The sequence below is a fragment of the Nicotiana tomentosiformis genome, chromosome 6, assembly GCF_000390325.3.
Source record: "Nicotiana tomentosiformis chromosome 6, ASM39032v3, whole genome shotgun sequence".
NCBI lineage: Eukaryota > Viridiplantae > Streptophyta > Magnoliopsida > Solanales > Solanaceae > Nicotiana > Nicotiana tomentosiformis.
The window spans coordinates 139,972,239-139,990,742 of record NC_090817.1 but is presented as its reverse complement, the minus strand read 5'-3'; the positions used below and the strand labels follow the sequence as shown (position 1 = coordinate 139,990,742).

Sequence of the window (18,504 nt, the reverse complement as noted above, 5' to 3'; positions counted from 1 at the left end):
AGGATTTTATGTTTTAGTTTTTAGGTTTAGTTAAATGTTGTCGCTGTCACCTAAAGTGACTTAATCTCTATTATGACCCAAAGAAAATCTAATAAATATAAGCTCAGCCAAGAAAGATTTTAAAGAAAGAGAGAAATGTGATGACAATAAAATTGTTCAATACTTCTCTCTGATGCTGAACATTAATCATAGACAATAGAATTCCAGACTTTACTTAATAAAGCAAAGGCAAAATCCTGATAGCTCACACTTGAAAAAACAATAAACAGACACACTAAGAACTACTTAATTTTAAGACAACAATAACATGGACAATTTGCTACAATTTCAACATCTTAGCATTGTGGTAGATCTGGTGGAGGTGGCTCCATTGTCTGTTTCTCTCCTATTCCATTCTCGACGATGAACGCCATCCCTAGCCCCCAAGCCAAATGAGAATCAATGTGGCAATGGAACAACCAAAGCCCTGTAACAAATACATAAACTGATCAAACTTTCTGAATATGTACACAAAATTTCAACTTGGAACATTTTTTAGTGACATTTTTATGATTAGGATCAGGTTCTTACCTGGATTATCTGCCACGAAACGAATGACTGCCCATCCACCAACAGGCACATCGATTGTGTTCCTGACAGGCGGATCAACTAGGTTAAATGTAGTAGTATCCGTCTGAGGATTGAAGTTACCAAAACCTTGTCCAACGACCCAAAAATGATATCCGTGAAGATGTATAGGGTGATCCTCTGTTGAAAAGATAGCAGTATCCTGCAATACAATTTGTACAGCAGAACCAAACTTGATCTTGTGCAACTTAGTTCCAAATCTTGGTTGCCAAAGTCCTCGTGAAACATTGCCCGTGTAGTCAAATTGCACAGTTGGAACAGGAGGAAAATCCAATGTATAAATCCCTGGAATGTTTTGGTAATAAGCCTGGAGCAATGAAGTTCTTCTAGGAAGAACAAATGAAATATTATTCATGCTGGCAGCAAACCGCGTATTATTAGGCCCTTGACATCTAGGACCAGGAGCGCAATTCACTAAGCCAAGTCCAACAGTGAAAAACAAGTTCTCATCAATCTGAGTGGGAACTCTAACATTGTTACTAGGAATTCTCCTCAATTGGCTAGTGAAAGCAGTCGCGGTAGCTGTATCGTTGAAAGCTGGAAGCTGAGGCAATGAAGGTCTTGAATTCGCTCCTGGATTGAGATTTGCGTATTCAAGGATGGCAGTGGTAGTGGTGTTGTCAAATTGCGCGTTTCTGGCAGTGGCATAGGCGCTAGCCGCCATATAGTAGCGGCCAGGGGGGCGATTAGCAGTGAGGATTACATTGGTTGTTTGACCAGGTCCAACCATAATAACATTGGTTGTAAAAGGCTTGTTGTAAGTAGCATCAACACCTACAACAGTGAGCATGTGGTTTGCAACTGAGAAGAAAAGTTGTTGATTGAGTGCAGCATTGATTACTCTCAGTAGAACAGTTTCTCCAGGGTTCACTGAGACTTTCATAGTACCTGCATTAAAATTCTGAATTAGTAATGATGAAATGTGTTATCCTCTTTTGTTTTTTCCCTTTTAAGGATAATTTTGGTTCCATATTTTGTGTTTAAGTTATATATACTAAGTACTGACAGTATAGAAAAGTTTATCAGGACTTGACCTACGACAATAGATACCTCTCTATATCAAGCCTAATATAATCTGGAAAATAAAGTAATAACATTCTACAACCTGTTAAATTTCAAAGATAAAAAGGAAAGCCCGATGCACTAAGCTCCCGCTATGCGCGGGGTACGGGAAAGGGCCGGACCACAATGATCTATTGTACGCAGCCTTACCCTACATTTTTGTAAGAGGCTGTTTCCACGGCTCGAACCCGTGGCCTCCTGGTCATATGGCAGCAACTTTGCTAGTTACGCCAAGGCTCCCCTTCCTTAAGTTGCAAAGATAGTGTAAAAAAATCTTTTAACTGTCAGTGTACATAAAAAAAATTAAGAGGAGGCTATGTTATGGTAAGAACCTTGGCTAGAGCATCTGTAAAGGTCACCAGGTTGACCATTAATAGTATATGCATTGGAAATATTAGGAGCTGCTCCAGTGAATTGTGCTTGTCTTTGAACTGCAATAATGTCTCTGTTCCACCATTCCCCTATGATAAAATCAAGAACTTAATTAGTCACATACTCACATTGGATTTTGATCAAAATTAAAATGAAAAGGGAAAAAAGCTATGTTGCGCCGACTCTCCAAAAGTATTGTCGCATCCGTGTCGGATCCTTCAAAAATGCACTACTTTTGGAGGATCCGACGTGCACCCGACACCATTTTTGCAGAGTCCGAGCAACATAGGAAAAAAACAGTACCAAGAAGAATAGGGATATCTTTCTGAGGCAGTGAAAAAGGAAAATTAGAACCCTGTTTTGGTAAGATAACTAAGGCTCCATAAACAGTAGCTCTAAGCCATTTGCTGTGTGCATGCCACCACAATGTACCCTCTTGGTTTTCAATAGTGAATCTGTATGTGTAAAATCCTCCTGGTCTAATTGGGCATTGTGTTACATACTCAGGCCCATCAGCCCATGGCGTTCGCATTTGACGAATTCCATGCCTGCATGAAAATTTAAAACAGTTTAAGTTCCGCGCGCACTGACAATAAAATTATTTGCATAGTAAAGTCATCTATAAAGTAATTACCAATGGATTGTAACGTTGTAACGAGCTCTATTAACGACAGTAACAAATAGTGTATCTCCGTTTCGAACTGTCAAAGTTGGTCCTGGGAATTGTCCATTCACTGTAATTATATTCTTGGTTCTGCATAGCCTTGTTACACTTGTTTCTTGAACCTGTCCCAAAAAAAAAAAAAATCGTGACAATGTTGGAATTTTTTCTAGAAAATAAGAAGAAAATGTGAATGGATACTTACAATAAATTCATGGTAGTGAAATTCTGCATTTGCAAAAGAAGACAGTAGAGATAGTATAGCTATAATTGTTGCCAAGAGGCCATTGGACAATGGAATCTTGAGATAATTTTTACAAGTCTCCATTTCTCTTCTTTTTCTGACTTTGTTTTAGTGAATTCTTGGAAGTTGTAATATTCTGTTTAGAAGACTTAATGAAGTTGTGATGCTGTGGTTAGTGGACTTAATGAAGTGGTCTATTTATAATGCTATGGGGAGGGAATCTAAAGCTTGGTTTACTCTTTAAGAAAAATAAAAAATTAAGGGATTTTGGAAAGTTTTAGGCAACTTAGTCCAACTACATGGAGGGGTTGGTGCACCCACTTGCAATTCTTAATCTAATAAACTAATATCATTTCTTCTTACATATTAGTAGTAAATTCAGTTAATAACGGTTTCTACTTTTTTTGTTCTTTCAAAATTTCCTGAGTTTCCTCATGATGGAAAATATCCTGAAAATATTTTCGGTTGTGTGGTATAACAGAAGTTATTTTCTAGAAAAATATTTTCTATGAAGAAGTTTGTTGCTGATGTTTGATTAAGAAAAATGTTTTCCATCAAAAGGGGAAAAATAATTTTCCTTAATTATGGACGGGGTCATTTTTGTTTCAATTATCTTACTTTTGATTCATCACTTACTCCAGCCAACACATAAGACACTATTATTAATATTTAATAATAAAAAAATTCATCAAACGTTATCCAATTAGCTAATGTTATTGCTAATCTTTAATATATATTTTTCCGAAAAATATTTTCAATCACCAACCATACACCATATAACATTTAAATTCTAAGAATTGTTTTTTAAGAAAATTGACTTCCGTTGCAAGGTGAAATCTTACTGCTTAATGTGTGAAGTAATAGTATTTGACTGGGTGATTTTATATTAGAATCCAACGGTCAATAAAGTAGCAAGTCATCGGATTAGTTGAGGAGAAAACTTAATTCAAAACAACGTTAATCTTCCTATGGATACTGAATTAATTTATTCCGTTATATAGGACAATTGATACATCTAATTTAAGTACGAGGAAAAATTAGAAACTGAGAGTGTACTGACGTTGAATTTTGGCTTGGTTTTGGTAGATTGAGAGAGATACTACATGGTGCCATCTATGGGCAGTGAGATATGCAAAATTTTACGCAAGCAGTATCAATTTATTGTCGCAATTTGACTTAGCTTGTACATATGTTTTCATTTTCGAGTGGTAAAATTCTAAAATTTTACTTCATGTACCAAATTGATGTTTACATATGGTTACCTTTTTCATTTGTCAAGTAAGTCTACATTAGACTTTTCAAGTGGTTGAAACTTGAAAACCTTGCAATATATTATAACAAATCTAATGGACGATATACTTTATGCTAACCTGAACAACTTCACAAATTCATAAGCTTAATTAGCTAGTACGAGGAAGTGGTTAACAAAAAGTTTTAGATTCAGCCAATCTCTTTAATTATTAAAACAAGCAACTTCACTTTCATTACATGGGTTAGGCAGCCTGCAAACTAACCACTCGTATTAGAACATATATATAGAGAAAATATTATTTCTGCTATAGTACAACTGCTTATATTTGAAGCATTTTTATTCTCCAAGAACAAGAAAAAGAAGAGAAATTGCCCGTATTAGAATGTGGTGGGATGGTTGGAATCCCTCCATTCTTAATCAGAGATTTTGAGTTAGATTCTGGAAATGAATAACTTTTTGGTCGAAGTTCTTTACCCATAGTAGGCCTCAGTGGCGGAACCACTTTTCATTAAAGTGTGTCAAAATATATAAAAGTAAACATACGAAAAAATCAAGAGGAGTTAACATATAGTATATATGCATATAAAAAAAAAAGACACCCCTTGTTATAAGGTGTCTCCGCCACTGGCGGTTGCCAGTTGAGCGAATGCAATAGTTCAAACCTCGAATATCGGATGGTTAAAAAAAAAAGAGACAGACAGGAGTGCAGTAGGAAAAATATAACTAAAAAAGAAAACAGAAAACCACTTGAAATTAAAAAGAGGTTACAAAACTAGTACTTAATAAATATGGCTGAGAAAGATATTATGAAAGTTTTTTATTTTATGTATTTATTCTAAAAATAGAGGAATGGCAGTGGTCATGAAATAATCAGAGATGGAGTGGTAGGCCAACTCGGTTGGATGAATAGCATCAAAATATAAGAACTGACTTGCATTTGAGCATATTGGAGTTAGATGATTACACAACCATCCAACTTCAAATAGCCCAGTCCCACAACATCCTCTCCCTACCTCCAAATATCCTGTAAACAAAAAAGAAAAATTAAAAAATTATATAAAATATATACGCTTACAGTGAAAATGAATTTTAACCCATCGTGCCTGCTACAACAAGTTAATTATACTAAAACAATTGGAGGTTTTTACACCATTAATATTATTTAACATGGTATAGCAAGGTTTTTACTTCATTTTCTAGGTGCGAAATTACTTGTAGTTATATTTTAGTGAATACGACGGCCGACGGGTAACCTTGGTGTAACTGGTAAAGTTGTTGTCATGTGCCCAGGAGATCACGGGTTCGAGCCGTGAAAACAGCCTCTTGCAGAAATGCAGGGTAAGGCTGCGTACAATATACCCTTATGGTCCGGTCCTTTTCCGGACCCCGCGCATAGCGGGAGTTTAGTGCACCGGACTGCCTTTTAATAGTGTAAAAACATTTATATTATCACTATCTATAAGTTAAACTTTAAATGATTGCATGTAATCAATTTCCAAGTGATCTGGAGATAGTGAAAAGCTTTTTTTACACCATTCAAGATTTTCTATCATTTAAATTTTGTAAGTATGAAGTATGAACAAATAACTCGATCAAAGAACACGCTATGCATGTAAACTTCATACATATTAATGAATAAAACTCGAACTTTTCATAAATAGAAGGAATTTTTTTTTTTTTGACGAATTGGGAAAATACCATATTTTTGAGGATTAGTATTCATGTCAATCAAAGGCTGGTATAAATCGGCATAGACAAGTTTGCTCCCAGGAAATGTGCCCTGAATTCGAGGCAATATTTCAGTAAGTTTCTGATTATAAGATTGAGCTTCTGAATTCAGGTTTTGAATACACTGACGATTAAAGCTTGATCTTGCAGTCATTTGAGCAGGTATACATCCGAGGGGAGGCAGCCCTGTTATCAGCACGTTCCGGCATCCGTTATCATACAGTCTCTGCATTTATAATAGTAATTTTTATATAATTTCTAAATATATAAATTTTGTTCTAGTGCATTAGTAAAGGTGTGATATCCAAATTCACATCGAAATCTAATCCCACTATGTATTTTGGGATGGACTAAATAGCAACAACAATAACAACCCAGTATAATCTCACTAGTGGGGTCTGGAGAGGGTAGTGTGTACGTAGACCAGGGGCGACTCAACGAAATTGGTGGCCTAAAGCCGAAAGTTAAAAAGAGGCCCAAATTTTATTTAATAAAATTGCATATATTTATGATTTTTTTTCTTTGTTGTTATTAATAATAGTTTTATGGACCGTTTTATATGTATTTTGGCCTTTCACTTAGTTACCTACTAGATTCCACCATCGAAGATATCTAGTAACTCTACTCATCAAGGTTTCAATTTTTTTTAATAAGAAATATCTGCAGTTAAGAAAACGTTTTTATAAGTTCTCAACATCTAATTATCGTAATTTTATACTATTAAAGCAGATTTTAAAATAATTTTATACATTTGTAAGAGTTCAAGTTTATTTGAATTAAAAAAAATGACTTGATATACTCTTTATAAGAAATAATTTACTTAAAAAGATATTACAAGAGATTTTGTTTTTATTTTTTTATTATCAATGTCATCATCAAACTGTTATTTTGCGATATTATATGTGTATTATAAAATTCAAGTATTTATCTAAATAACCTCTATTTTTTCTAAAAAACTTTTATATCCAAAAATAAAAAAACATAAATCTAGTATCTTTTTTAATAATTTTTTAATAATATAAAATTAACTAATGATGAAAATTGGGGCCTTCAATTGGGCAGGGGGGGTAAAGCAATTGCTTTAGCTGCCTCTCCCTTGAGTCGGCACTGACGCAGACCTTACCCCTACCCTGGGGTAGAAAGACTGTTTTCGATAGACACTCGGCTCCCACCCTTCAAGAACTCTCCATCTTACTTTTGGGGTGACTCGAACTCGCAACCTCTTGATTGGAAGTGGAGGGTGCTCACCACTAACCAACCCACTCTTGGGATGGACTGAATAGCATGCATGATTAAACCAGTGTATCACGTATTCAAGTGATATGGCGTGTCCAATCAAATTTTAAGGCCAATAAGACGATGTCATGTGTTCAAATAATGTGGCAAGTCTAAGCCAAAATAATGACAAAGCAAAGGTCGTTATAACAAGTAGGTTAGGAAAAAACGAAAGATATCTTACATTTTTTTTATTTTTTTTTTTTGAAATATTAACAAAACAATCTTGTACAGAAAATATAAAGATCACATTTTTGTGATAATAAGTTGAAAGAGAATATTAACCTTGATAATCTCTTCAAGCCTTTGGTGCAAGAAATCATGATAGCCACTTAGGCCAAGTTCAAGCCGTCTTAGGAATCCATTATTCAAACTTAAAGCAATGTCATTACTTCCAGCCATAATTAGAACTAGAGCATCCTTAATTATGTCCAAAGCCTCCTTTTCTCCTACAACCCCCTTTAATTTTTCAATGAACTTCTTGAAGTTCTCCACTTGTGTGAAAATTGGAATTCCCTGAGTTTTAACGTTTGTCAAATCATCAAATCCTGCACCTTTGAATCCAAAATCTAAATTTAATAAGTTCATCCTTTAAAGCTCTAAGGACTAAACTTATTACTCCCTCTAGTCCACTTTAATTGATTTTTTGTCTTTTTTTGTGATCCACAATATTTGATTTTTTCAGATATCAAGAAGAATTAACTTTTTTTTTCAAAGTATTTTCAATGAACAAATTAAAGTAATATGATCAATTTTATTATTTAAGCAATGTTAAAAGGTGAATTCATTAATATGTGTGAAAACAACCAAAAAATCAATTAAAGTGGACCGGATGGAGTAATACTTTTAAAATTACGAGTTTAGAATTTAATGTTTATTAAAATTTAAGTGGTTCAATACCTGCAGAAGCAAAACTGACACCCGTTTTGAGCTCACTGACCGGTAAATTGGGATCAAGAAAAGGAGGAATAGTGTCCTTGATTCCTAGAGAAAAGGCTAAGAAATCTGAAACGAGTTTTCCATTGGAAAATCTCCCAGTTGGGACTTGATTAGGAAAAGATTGTCCATAGGGTGGGTGATTGGCTTGAAATAGAGTTAGAATAAAGTTGTTATTGCCAGAATCTAGCAATGAATCTCCAAAGGCAAAAATAGCAGGAAATTTTGGTATGTGGGCAGTGCAAGTACTTGAGAAAATACATAAAAGTTGTAGAATTAAAAGAAGGGAATTTGCCATTGAGAAGTCATTCTTTTTTGGATTAATGAAACTCTCAGCATTTATGCTGAAACAGGTGAATTCAGGCTTTTAATGAAATTAAGGAAACCTTAACTTACATTTTTTGGTAATTACTTTGATTCAATAGATTAATTAATGCAGTAATTGATCAATTGAGATAAGTTATGGTCTTGAGATTTAATTTCATTTGACATTAATTACAGATATGACCTTTTACTCGTCCTTTGTATTATATGTAAACCTTGCGATCAGTTTAATTTATGTTACCACTATCCCAGAAATACAACAACAACAACGACCCAGTAAAATTTCAGTTGTGGGGTATGGGGAGGTGTAACGACCCGACTAATCATTTTGAGCAATTGCGTCCGGCTCGGCAATTTGATGTTACGAGTAGCTTCACACAGCGTATTATGACTTGCGTACATCATCGGTTCGGGTTTTTGAGAGGTTCGGAAAGGATTTTTAGGAGTAACTCTAATTTGAGAAGCTCGAAATTGAAAGAATTCATCAAAGTTTGACTTTTGAGTATTTGACCTCGGATCGGAGTTTTGATAGTTCCGGTAGGTCCGGACGGTAATTTTGGACTTGGGCGTATGCCCGGAATTTCATTTGGATGTTTCTAAAAGGTTTCGGCATCATTTGGCGGAAGTTGGCAGTTTAAAGGTTTAGAATTTTTTCTAAGTTTGACCATGGTTTGACTTTAAGGCTATCGGGTCCGGATTATGATTTCTGAACTTGGAATAAGTCTATTTTGTCATTTGGAACTTGCCTGCAAAATTTGGTATCATTTGGAGTTGATTTGATATGGTTCGGACGCTCGGTTGCGATTCTAGAAGTTCTTGAAGTTCATTGTGATTTTCATGTGTTTTGGCGTTCGATTCGTGATTCTAGAGGTTATTTTGGTGTTCTGATCGCGGGAGCGAGTTCGTGTTATGTTTACAGACTTGTGTGGGTATTTGATTTGGAGCCTCGGGGGCTCGGGTGAGTTTCGGATTAGCTTCAGAGTGTTTTGTTAAGAATTTTGAGTGTTGTTCTGGTTTCATCGCATTTGCGATGTTTTGATCGCAAATGCGACTGCCACATTTGCGAGGTAGTCTTCGCATTTGCGAACCTGGGCTGCTAGGGATTGGATCACATTTGCGATGAAAGTGTCGCTTTTGCGAAACCTGAAGAGTTTCGCATTTGCGAACTCTGTATCGCATTTGTGATGAAGGCCTGGTCTATCAGGGGTCGCATTTGCGATGTTTTGTCCGCATTTGCGAACCTCCTGTCGCAAATGCGACATCTGCAACCTGCTAAATGCTGGGCATTCCGAGTTTTAACTTCATTTTTGTTATATTTTGAACTCTAGGTCCAAGAGTGGGCGATTTTGAGAGAGGAATTTCATCTACAATTATTGGGTAAGTACCCCTAATCAATTTTCAATTATACTTTGTGAATATACATTAGATTTAACATCTAATTCATGAGAATATAAAAGAAAATTTAGGAAAAATTGTAAAATCTTTCAAAAATGAAAAATGATGATTTGAAAGACGATTTGGTATTGGAACTTGATAATTTTTGTATGGTTGAACTCGTATCGGAATGGGTGTTTGAGTTTTGTAAATTTTATCGGGTTCTGAGGTGCAGACCTGGGGGGTTCACTTTTGTTGACTTTTTACAAATTGTATAAAGATCATAGCTTTATTAATTGAAGTTGTTTTCTCTTGCATTGTTTGATGTATTTAAGTCGTCTTTGGCTAGATTGAGCCGAATGGAGATGAATTTGTAAAGGAAAAGCTAATTTGAGTATTGATTTGGCCGAATTAAGGTAAGTGTCTTGCCTAACTTTGTGTGGGAAAAACTACCCCTTAGGAATTGAGTAAATTGTGTTATCTTGTTATGTGAAAGTCGTGTACGCAAGGTGACGAGTGGGTACTCGGTCTATATGTGGTATTTGACTGGTTTAGATTATCTAGTGTCTTCACATGCCTTTAATTGAATTGTCATAACATGTAGTATCTCGTTGTTAGTCTACTCTTACATGCTTTATCTGACGTTGCTAGCACCAAACTGTACTTTTTGCTCGTTATTTGGCCTTATATGCCTTAGTTAAAGTTATTGACTTCCTTATTGTCTTGTTACCGCTTAATTATTGAGTTTCTTCTATGTCTTGTACTTATTTGCTACATGTCCTAATTATTGTGATTGCATGCTTAGTTATCATGTACCTTACCTGTTCAGGGATTTTGTAAAGTTTGTTGTGTTCCTCCGGTTTCTATGTGATTTCTTCGTTGTTGTGCATTGATTCCCTTGATTGTAGAAATTCTTGTAAATGGAGTTACTGAATTGTTGTTATTGATTTAAATTATTGTAAGGGGGATCGGGTTGCACGCCGCAATAAGTAAAATAAGGGAGGATATTTATATTGTGATATTGCTTTTATATGGTGGGATCGGGTTGTACGCCGCAATAGGTGAAATAAGGGTGAATTGATATAGTGGAATAAGGGTAAATTATGATATTGATATTATATGGTAGAATCGGGTTGCGTGCCACAACATATTTTGTGTATTGGCAACAACAACAACAACAACAACCCAGTGAAATTTCACTAATGGGATCTGGGGAGGGTAGTGTGTACGCAGACCTTTTCCCTACCCCGAAGAGATAGAGAGGTTGTTTCCGAAAGACCCTCGGCTCAAGAGGACAAAAAGATAAAATAAGACAATATCAGTATCACCACAGAAATCATAGGAAAAATAGGAACAATATGAAATCCAGAAGAAAGATGCAAAGTAAAAACGAAAAAAAGCAAAAACAAAAACGATAGCTAGTAAATAGGTCTAACATTGAAACGCAAAATAGTAAGATACGACATTGCCACTAGCTAGCTTAGAAAAAAACCCTACCAGGCTAGTCTCACAACGGTACGAAATAAGTCAAGACTCAACTGCCTCCTAACCTACAACCCTAATACTCGACCTCCACATCTTCCTATCAAGTGCCATGTCCTCGGAAATCTGAATCCTCGCCATGTCCTGCCTGATCACCTCTCCCCAATACTTCTTCGGTCGCCCTCTACCTCTTCTCGTGCCCTCCACAACCAGCCGCTCACACCTCCTTATCGGGGTATCTGGACTCCTCCTCTGTACATGCCCGAACCATCTGAGTCTCGCTTCCCGCATCTTGTCATCAATGGGAGCCACGCGCACCTTCTCCCGAATATCAACATTCCTGATATTATCCATCCTAGTGTGCTCGCACATCCACCTCAACATCCTCATTTCTGCTACTCTCATCTTCTGGATATGTGAGTTCTTAATAGCCCAACACTCATCCCCATACATCATGGTCGGTCTGTTAGGGATATATTAGATATGCCCTAGATCCAATCTCATATTTGATGATTTGAACATATTTTTGTGAATGTTATTTGATATAAAAATATATAGCATTTGATATTCGTTTATCATAGTTATTATTAATTATTTAATTAATTTAATAAGGTCCTTGATTAAATTCTAAGACTTGTCATAATGATGGAGATCATGATCATGAGAGTAAAGTTTCTTACAATTTAATCTAAATTTTGTTCTTGATCGTAGGATTATTAATTTGGACATTAGTAATCCGGTTAGATCAATATTTATGTGAGCGTCTTTATGGGATAAAGATTAGTTGATCACATTAACTAAATAACATAAATAGATGATGCATATAGAGATATGATCATTGAACCGATTCATTGGATAATTCCTAATGGTTAGAATTACCATAAATTGTCAATAGGATATTCTCTTGAAGAATGTGATGTAAGAGTTTCCTTTGACCTGATATCATCATAGTAATTGACAAGTTATTTATTGTTCTTAGATACTAGACATCTATGGCCCTAGAGCGATAGTTGAAAGGATATTGGGTACGATTAAATACTTGTAGAATTAGTGATTTATCAAGATGGAATCTGTCAACTCATGGTAATGAGTTTAAGCTTCATGTTAATTAAGACCTTGGCCAGGGCGATTGAATGAAAGAAGAAAAGAGTTTCTTAGGTCATTCAATGATCAATTATTTTTGACATGAACACATAAAGGTGGCATGTGGGCCGGTTAGGACCGGGCCCGGCCTAGGACTGCAAGTCCAAATGGGTAGTGGGCCTAAACGGTTCTAACCGGATAGGACCGGGATCGTGGGGAGGTAGACTGGGTAATGGGCCGGTCCCATAGGCGAGGCCCGCGAGACCGGGACCGGCTGGAAAGTGGGCCGGTTCAAGCAGTCATAAACGGGCCTATCCGAGCCCAAGGACTAATTTATTTTAAAAAAAATATCTGCCACATTATAGTCTTTATGGCATTTAAAATATGGCCGTTTTACCTGCCAAAATAGCCGTTGGCTATTTATAAATAGGCATTTAACCCTCCAACTTTGTTTTAACCCCAATTTTTTTATAATTACACCTTTTCTTATATATATATATATATATATATATATATATATATATGGTATACATCTAGATATACATCTTAAGATATGTATATATATCGAATATAGCTTATATATCTTAAGTTGTATATATAGTATAATATAGTATATACTATACTATACTATACTATATATACATCTTACTATATATATAGTTTATATATCTTAAGATGTATATATAGTAAATCGAATATAGCTTATATATCTTAAGATGTATATATAATGTAGTATATTATATATATAAGCTTATATATATATATATCGAATATAGCTTATATATCTTAAGATATATATACAGTATAGTATAGTATAAACTATACTATATATATATATATATATATATATATAATAATATTATAACGCATTGCTTTGAATATCTCTTTAAAATATTTTTGTCTTTAAATTTGAATTAAAAAATTTAGGTGACAATTCTATAATATAATTTATAAGGAATTGCCTTAGATATTTTTATTACCATTTTTTTTCTCTAACTTCTATAAAAATAAATTAAAGATAGAAAGCATCCGTTGTACCCACTTAGGCCCGCTTGGGCCCACTTAACCCGGGACCGTTAGTTCGTGGTCCCGGTCCCTGTCACACCTCCTTTTTCCTGAAGGGGTAGGGGTTTTTTCTAATTAAAGTGACATTAATCGAAATGAGATTATTTATTTGTTCAGAGTCGCCACTTGGAATAGTTTATGGTGTCCCAAGTCACAGTTGTATTTTAAATCCCAAATCGAGAAAATTGACTCTTATTTATGGTCTGCGAACACAGAAGACCGAGTAAGGAATTCTGTTAACCCGAGAGAAGGTGTGAGGCACTCCCGAGTTCCGTAGTTTTAGCACGGTTGCTCAACTATTATTAATTGGCTTAATTATCTGATTCATTACATTGTTTAAAAACTTATTGTGCATTTTACCTTTAAAACCACTTTTAGTACTTATGAAATTTATTTGAACAAGTCGCGATATTGTGCACTTGTTATTTGGTACATGTTGCAAACCGCGCCATATGAAATGCACCCGCGATTTATGACATATTTATTTTTATTATTTGAAGTTATGGTCGGGTCACATGAAATGCACACCCAAATTTGGATTTATGTATCGTGACCATACCACGGGAACTGTACCCATGGCCACGATAATTATTAATCGCGCCTAAAGAAAACTACGATGTTCATGAATCAATTATTCGACTATTTGAGATCGTGTATTGGGGTCTATAGCTAAGGAGTCGTTATTGGGATAAATTACAGATAAGGTTGAAGAACTTAATGACGGAAATTTCTGGGCCATGGAAGTTTGAATTAATTGCCAACATACATACCAACAGAGTAAATGGATGAAATTGAATCACAATCTAACTTTTGAGGAATTTCGTATGCATAACCAGAAATGAATTAATAGCCACTTTGGACATTGCAGTGATATCCATTTTTGAGTAACAGCCAATTTTAGCCTTCATTTCCAGCCAATCGATCAACTCAAATGCTAAAACTTACAATAACAGACACACATGACGAGTCCGAAAACCAGAACAGATTTAGAACATAATGGTTTCAGAACTTAACAAAACTCAACAATAGAATCATATTCATATTATGGCTACTAACTTTCATCGGCCAAACATTCGCATGTACTGCCACGAAGGATGGATTTAGTCTTTAGTTCTAAGAATGATCCAAACAATAGCAATTAAAAGCAGACATGTCTCAAATCTGAAGACATATATGATATTATAATTGAAAGGTGATATTCAATCAATACTATGAACATTACATGAAGATTTAGGTACCAATTTTATGACTAGATCCACTAATAACAAAGAAAACATGATACTAAACATACACAAGAAGAAGAACTAGATAACTTTAACAGAACACAAGAAATAATGGCAGAAAATGACTGATTCCATTAATTTCAAAGCACGCATATGTCTTCCATGTAGGCATATTTCATATCCAATTTACAGTCCAAGGTTCAAAAGAGGTACCTAGACAGCAAGAATAATAAAATAAGATAAGTCTCTGAAATTGCAATAAAGCAATAGCAGTAAGAATAACAGCAGCAGAAACAGCAGAGCAGTGGAGATAAACCAAACTCCAAAACCCAGAACAAAATGAAGACCCAAGAGCAGCCAATGAAGCCAACTGAAAATTTTTTGTTTTTTTTCTGTATTCTCCCTTTAAGCTTAGAAGAGAAAAAGTTCGAATAAAAATGAAGAAGGAAAAAAAATGAGTCCCCCTCTTTCTGAGGGTTCTCCCTCTTTTTATATAATGTAAGCATGTGTTGTGTGTGAGGAATAGGGGGTGTGAGAATCTTTTGCCAGCTTCCTGAAAATCAGGGAAATAGCATCTTTTGCAACTGAAATGGACAGCTGTCCAATTCCAAAAATTCCTTCCTATTCTTCAAACCCCTTAACTTCTCAAATTGACCCTTTTTTAAACCAAATTTAAACTAACTTCCTCATATTATTGCATTTTGGTCCCTTATCTCTATTCTAGAACTTTTCTGCTATTAAAAGAAAAAGATTCTGCCCAATTCTAGTTCCCGAATGCCCCCTTAAACTTTGGTTAATGACAAAGGAACCTTAGCAAGGAATCATACGGATCAGAACAAAAGTAAAAGTGCAAAAACCAAACCATTTAATAACTTATTTTAATATCTAATTAACTCAAAATTGATTAAACTAAAAACTTGTGTGATTAAACTAGTTAACATGTAATTGACCTAACTATGTAATTAATTAGAGCATGCAAGCAGAAATTAACTAAAACTGTCTTCAATTGAGCAAAACAAACCATTAACTACTTTTAAATGATCATGCAATTGAAATGGAGATTTATGTATCAATCCGGTCAAAATAAAAAATAAACAAGCAAAAAAAAAAACAAAAGAAAATATTAATCCAAATTTAATGAGAAGCAGTGAACAAAACCGGCTAGTTAATAATGGTGATAAGCTTTGGCCGGACTCCGATGATTCCGGAGTGAACTCAAACTTACATTAATCAATTTTTCTTGACAAGAACAATTAATTAATATTAGTTTCAACTCAAAACGGCTAAATCGATGAGCAAAATCAGAAAGGAACCAAGCTAGGTTTTCTGACAACTTTAATCGAACATCGACCCTTCTAAATGAACCGAGAAATAGAAACACCACGAGAACATACGATTAGTGCAAATTTCAAGATGAATCGAGTCTTGAAACTTCAAGAGTCGACAAAGAGTGAAACTAGGTTGCATGAGGGTTTTCGGATCTGGAATTCAAGGGTTTTGGGGAGGTTTCTGGAGAGATTGATGGGGGATTAGGGATTAGGAGGGTATGAGGGTTATAGGGTGTGAGTTTGAGGGGATTTGGAGTGGCGCCGCCGGCGTGGGAATTTTGGGTGGCTAGGGTTTTGAGGGAGTTTGAGAGAGAGAGATGAGGGGTTTGGGGGCGGCTAGGGTTCGGTGAGTGAGAGAGAGGGAGAGGAAAATGAGAGAGGTCTCAGGGGCTTTAGGGGGGGCTCCGACAGATATAAGGGGTTAGAGGGGGAGTTACGGGCCGCTCGATCAAAGAAAATCAACGGCTAAGATCGTCGTTAATGAAACGACGTCATTTTGGTTAAGTGATGGGGCTGGACCGGGTGAGGGGGGTTTGGGCTTGGGGCGAGTTCGGACAATTTGGGGCAATTGGGCCACTGAATATGGTGGCCCAATCCGGAATTGAACAAGATTCTGTTTTTTGATTTTTTTTTTATCTTAATAAATTTAATTTTTTATTTTTTATTTTTTAAAAAAAATCCTAAACTAAATCCTACATAAAAAAAAAATTCTAAACTAAATCCTACATCAAATTTAATTTGTAAAGTTAAATTAATTATCTATTTCTAACATAAAATAATTAATTAACTTAAGACTAATGAAAGAAAATTACTAATTTGCAACTCAAAGTTAAAAAATGTAAAAATGTCCAATATTTTGATTTTTTTTGTTTAATAATGCAATTAACTTATGTAATTAAATCCTAAATGCAATTAAGACCTAAAATGTTATGCATGAAATACTTTAGGCATTTTGGTACTTTTCTTATGATTTTAAAACGTTAAATATGCAACTAGATGCAAGCAACAATTAACCAAAATTCCTACGAATTCTATAAAAACTAAAAACAATTAAGAAAAACTCTATTTGTGAATTTCTATAGGAATATTTTAGTCGGGCAAAAATCACGTGCTCACAGCTGCCCCTCTTTGCTTGGAAACACAAAGAGTTTTCGGGCAAAGATACATTGAGCAAATACGAGCGATTTTTGACCGTTTGGATACTCCATGGAAGCATTTTGAAAACGTTTGACCGAACCTTGCTTCCGAGGTTGCCTACATATCCTCGGCTTTGGAGGAATCAGGTCAGTGTAGTTCTGGAAGTTTTGGTAGCTGGGACTACCGAGAAGCTGTGATTTCACTGTTGTTGCCGCTGCTACTGCTTGCCGAATTCCTTATTACATCGAAATCAAAATGAAGAGAAACTAAGCAAATTTATCAGCTATGAGTTACAAGATTCCTGTCTATATGTCTTCACAACTTGATTTTGAGTCTTCTGTCACCTCTAACTTGAACTTGAAATGACTTCCCTCATTTTTCAGGTGGGCGCTTACGACTGATTTGAACTTAAAATAAATTCCCTCATTCTCCAGGTGGGCGCATGCGACTGACTTTAACTTGATATGAATTCCCTCGTTCTCCAGGTGGGTGTCTGATGACTTAAAACTTAAATAAATTCCCTCGTTCTCCAGGTGGGTGCCTGATGGCTTAAAGCTAAAATGAATTCCCTCGTTCTCCAGGTGGGCGCCTGATGGCTTAAAGCTAAAATGAATTCCCTCGTTCTCCAAGTGGGCGCCTGATGACTTAAACTGAAATGAATTCCCTCGTTCTCCAGGTGGGCGCCTGATGACTTAAAACTTGAAATAAATTTCCTCGTTCTCCAGGTGGGCGCCTGATTTTGACTTAAAACTGAAATGAATTCCCTCATTCTCCAGGTGGGAGCCTGTGCTGACTTAAAACAGAAATAAATCCCCTCATTCTCCAGATGGGCGCCTGCTATCACAACAACACAGACAAAACAAAGAAAATTTCCTGCCCCAGTTTGTACCAGGAACCTTCATTGATTGTTAGTTGAATCCCATTATCCAGGAAGGTCCTGAAAATTTAAAACTAGATCCCCTTATCCAGGAGGGTCCTGAACAGTTAAAACTGAACTTATCTGGAACATGCTTTCCTCATGGGGGATTCCTGGCAAAGCAAACAAGATTTCTTTCCCCTGCTTAAAACAAAGAAAATTTTGTCAGTTTGAAAATATGGTGGTTAGTTTGTGGCATCCTTGCTGAAAGTGTCTACTTCTGCCACTATCCCGCTTCATTTTGATTAGATGCTTCGGGCTACAAAGAATTGTTTGACCTTTCAATCGGACCTCGACCACAAAACCTCTGAATGACTTGAATCCCTTTCACTCAACTCGTCGTATGGCACTTTCATTCTGACAACTGTTGAACCTTTGCATTTCCTACAAATTCACGAATCACTTGACCACTGAA

The 18,504-nt window shown here is 35.6% G+C and overlaps 2 protein-coding genes across 2 annotated transcripts; both read right to left on the bottom strand.

Annotated features, from left to right (window-relative positions):
- Positions 1-138: 138 nt before the first annotated feature.
- LOC104109247 (laccase-3-like) lies at positions 139-3,121 on the bottom strand. Its single transcript, XM_009618476.3, has 6 exons — positions 2,928-3,121; positions 2,696-2,847; positions 2,365-2,609; positions 2,022-2,150; positions 571-1,515; positions 139-466 (listed from the first exon to the last, which is right to left on the bottom strand). Exons 1-6 carry the CDS (start codon positions 3,048-3,050, stop codon positions 336-338), a joined length of 1,725 nt encoding a protein of 574 aa, XP_009616771.1. The 5' UTR covers positions 3,051-3,121; the 3' UTR covers positions 139-335.
- A 4,346-nt stretch (positions 3,122-7,467) lies between these two features.
- Positions 7,468-8,455, bottom strand: LOC104109249 (GDSL esterase/lipase At1g06990). The gene is made up of 2 exons (XM_070179581.1): positions 8,122-8,455; positions 7,468-7,769 (listed from the first exon to the last, which is right to left on the bottom strand). The coding sequence occupies exons 1-2, from the start codon at positions 8,453-8,455 to the stop codon at positions 7,468-7,470; spliced, it is 636 nt and encodes a 211-aa protein (XP_070035682.1).
- Positions 8,456-18,504: the final 10,049 nt, after the last annotated feature.

Bases quoted from the DNA above. Each gene is read 5' to 3' on its own strand.
- LOC104109247 (XM_009618476.3), bottom strand. From the start codon at position 3,050: ATGGAGACTTGTAAAAATTATCTCAAGATTCCATTGTCCAATGGCCTC. The intron at 2,610-2,695 runs GTAATTACTTTA...ATTTTCATGCAG, and splicing joins TACAACGTTACAATCCATTG to GCATGGAATTCGTCAAATGC. The intron at 2,151-2,364 runs GTACTGTTTTTT...ATTTTATCATAG, and splicing joins AGATATCCCTATTCTTCTTG to GGGAATGGTGGAACAGAGAC.
- LOC104109249 (XM_070179581.1), bottom strand. From the start codon at position 8,455: ATGGCAAATTCCCTTCTTTTAATTCTACAACTTTTATGTATTTTCTCA. The intron at 7,770-8,121 runs GTATTGAACCAC...TCAAAGGTGCAG, and splicing joins TGTCAGTTTTGCTTCTGCAG to GATTTGATGATTTGACAAAC.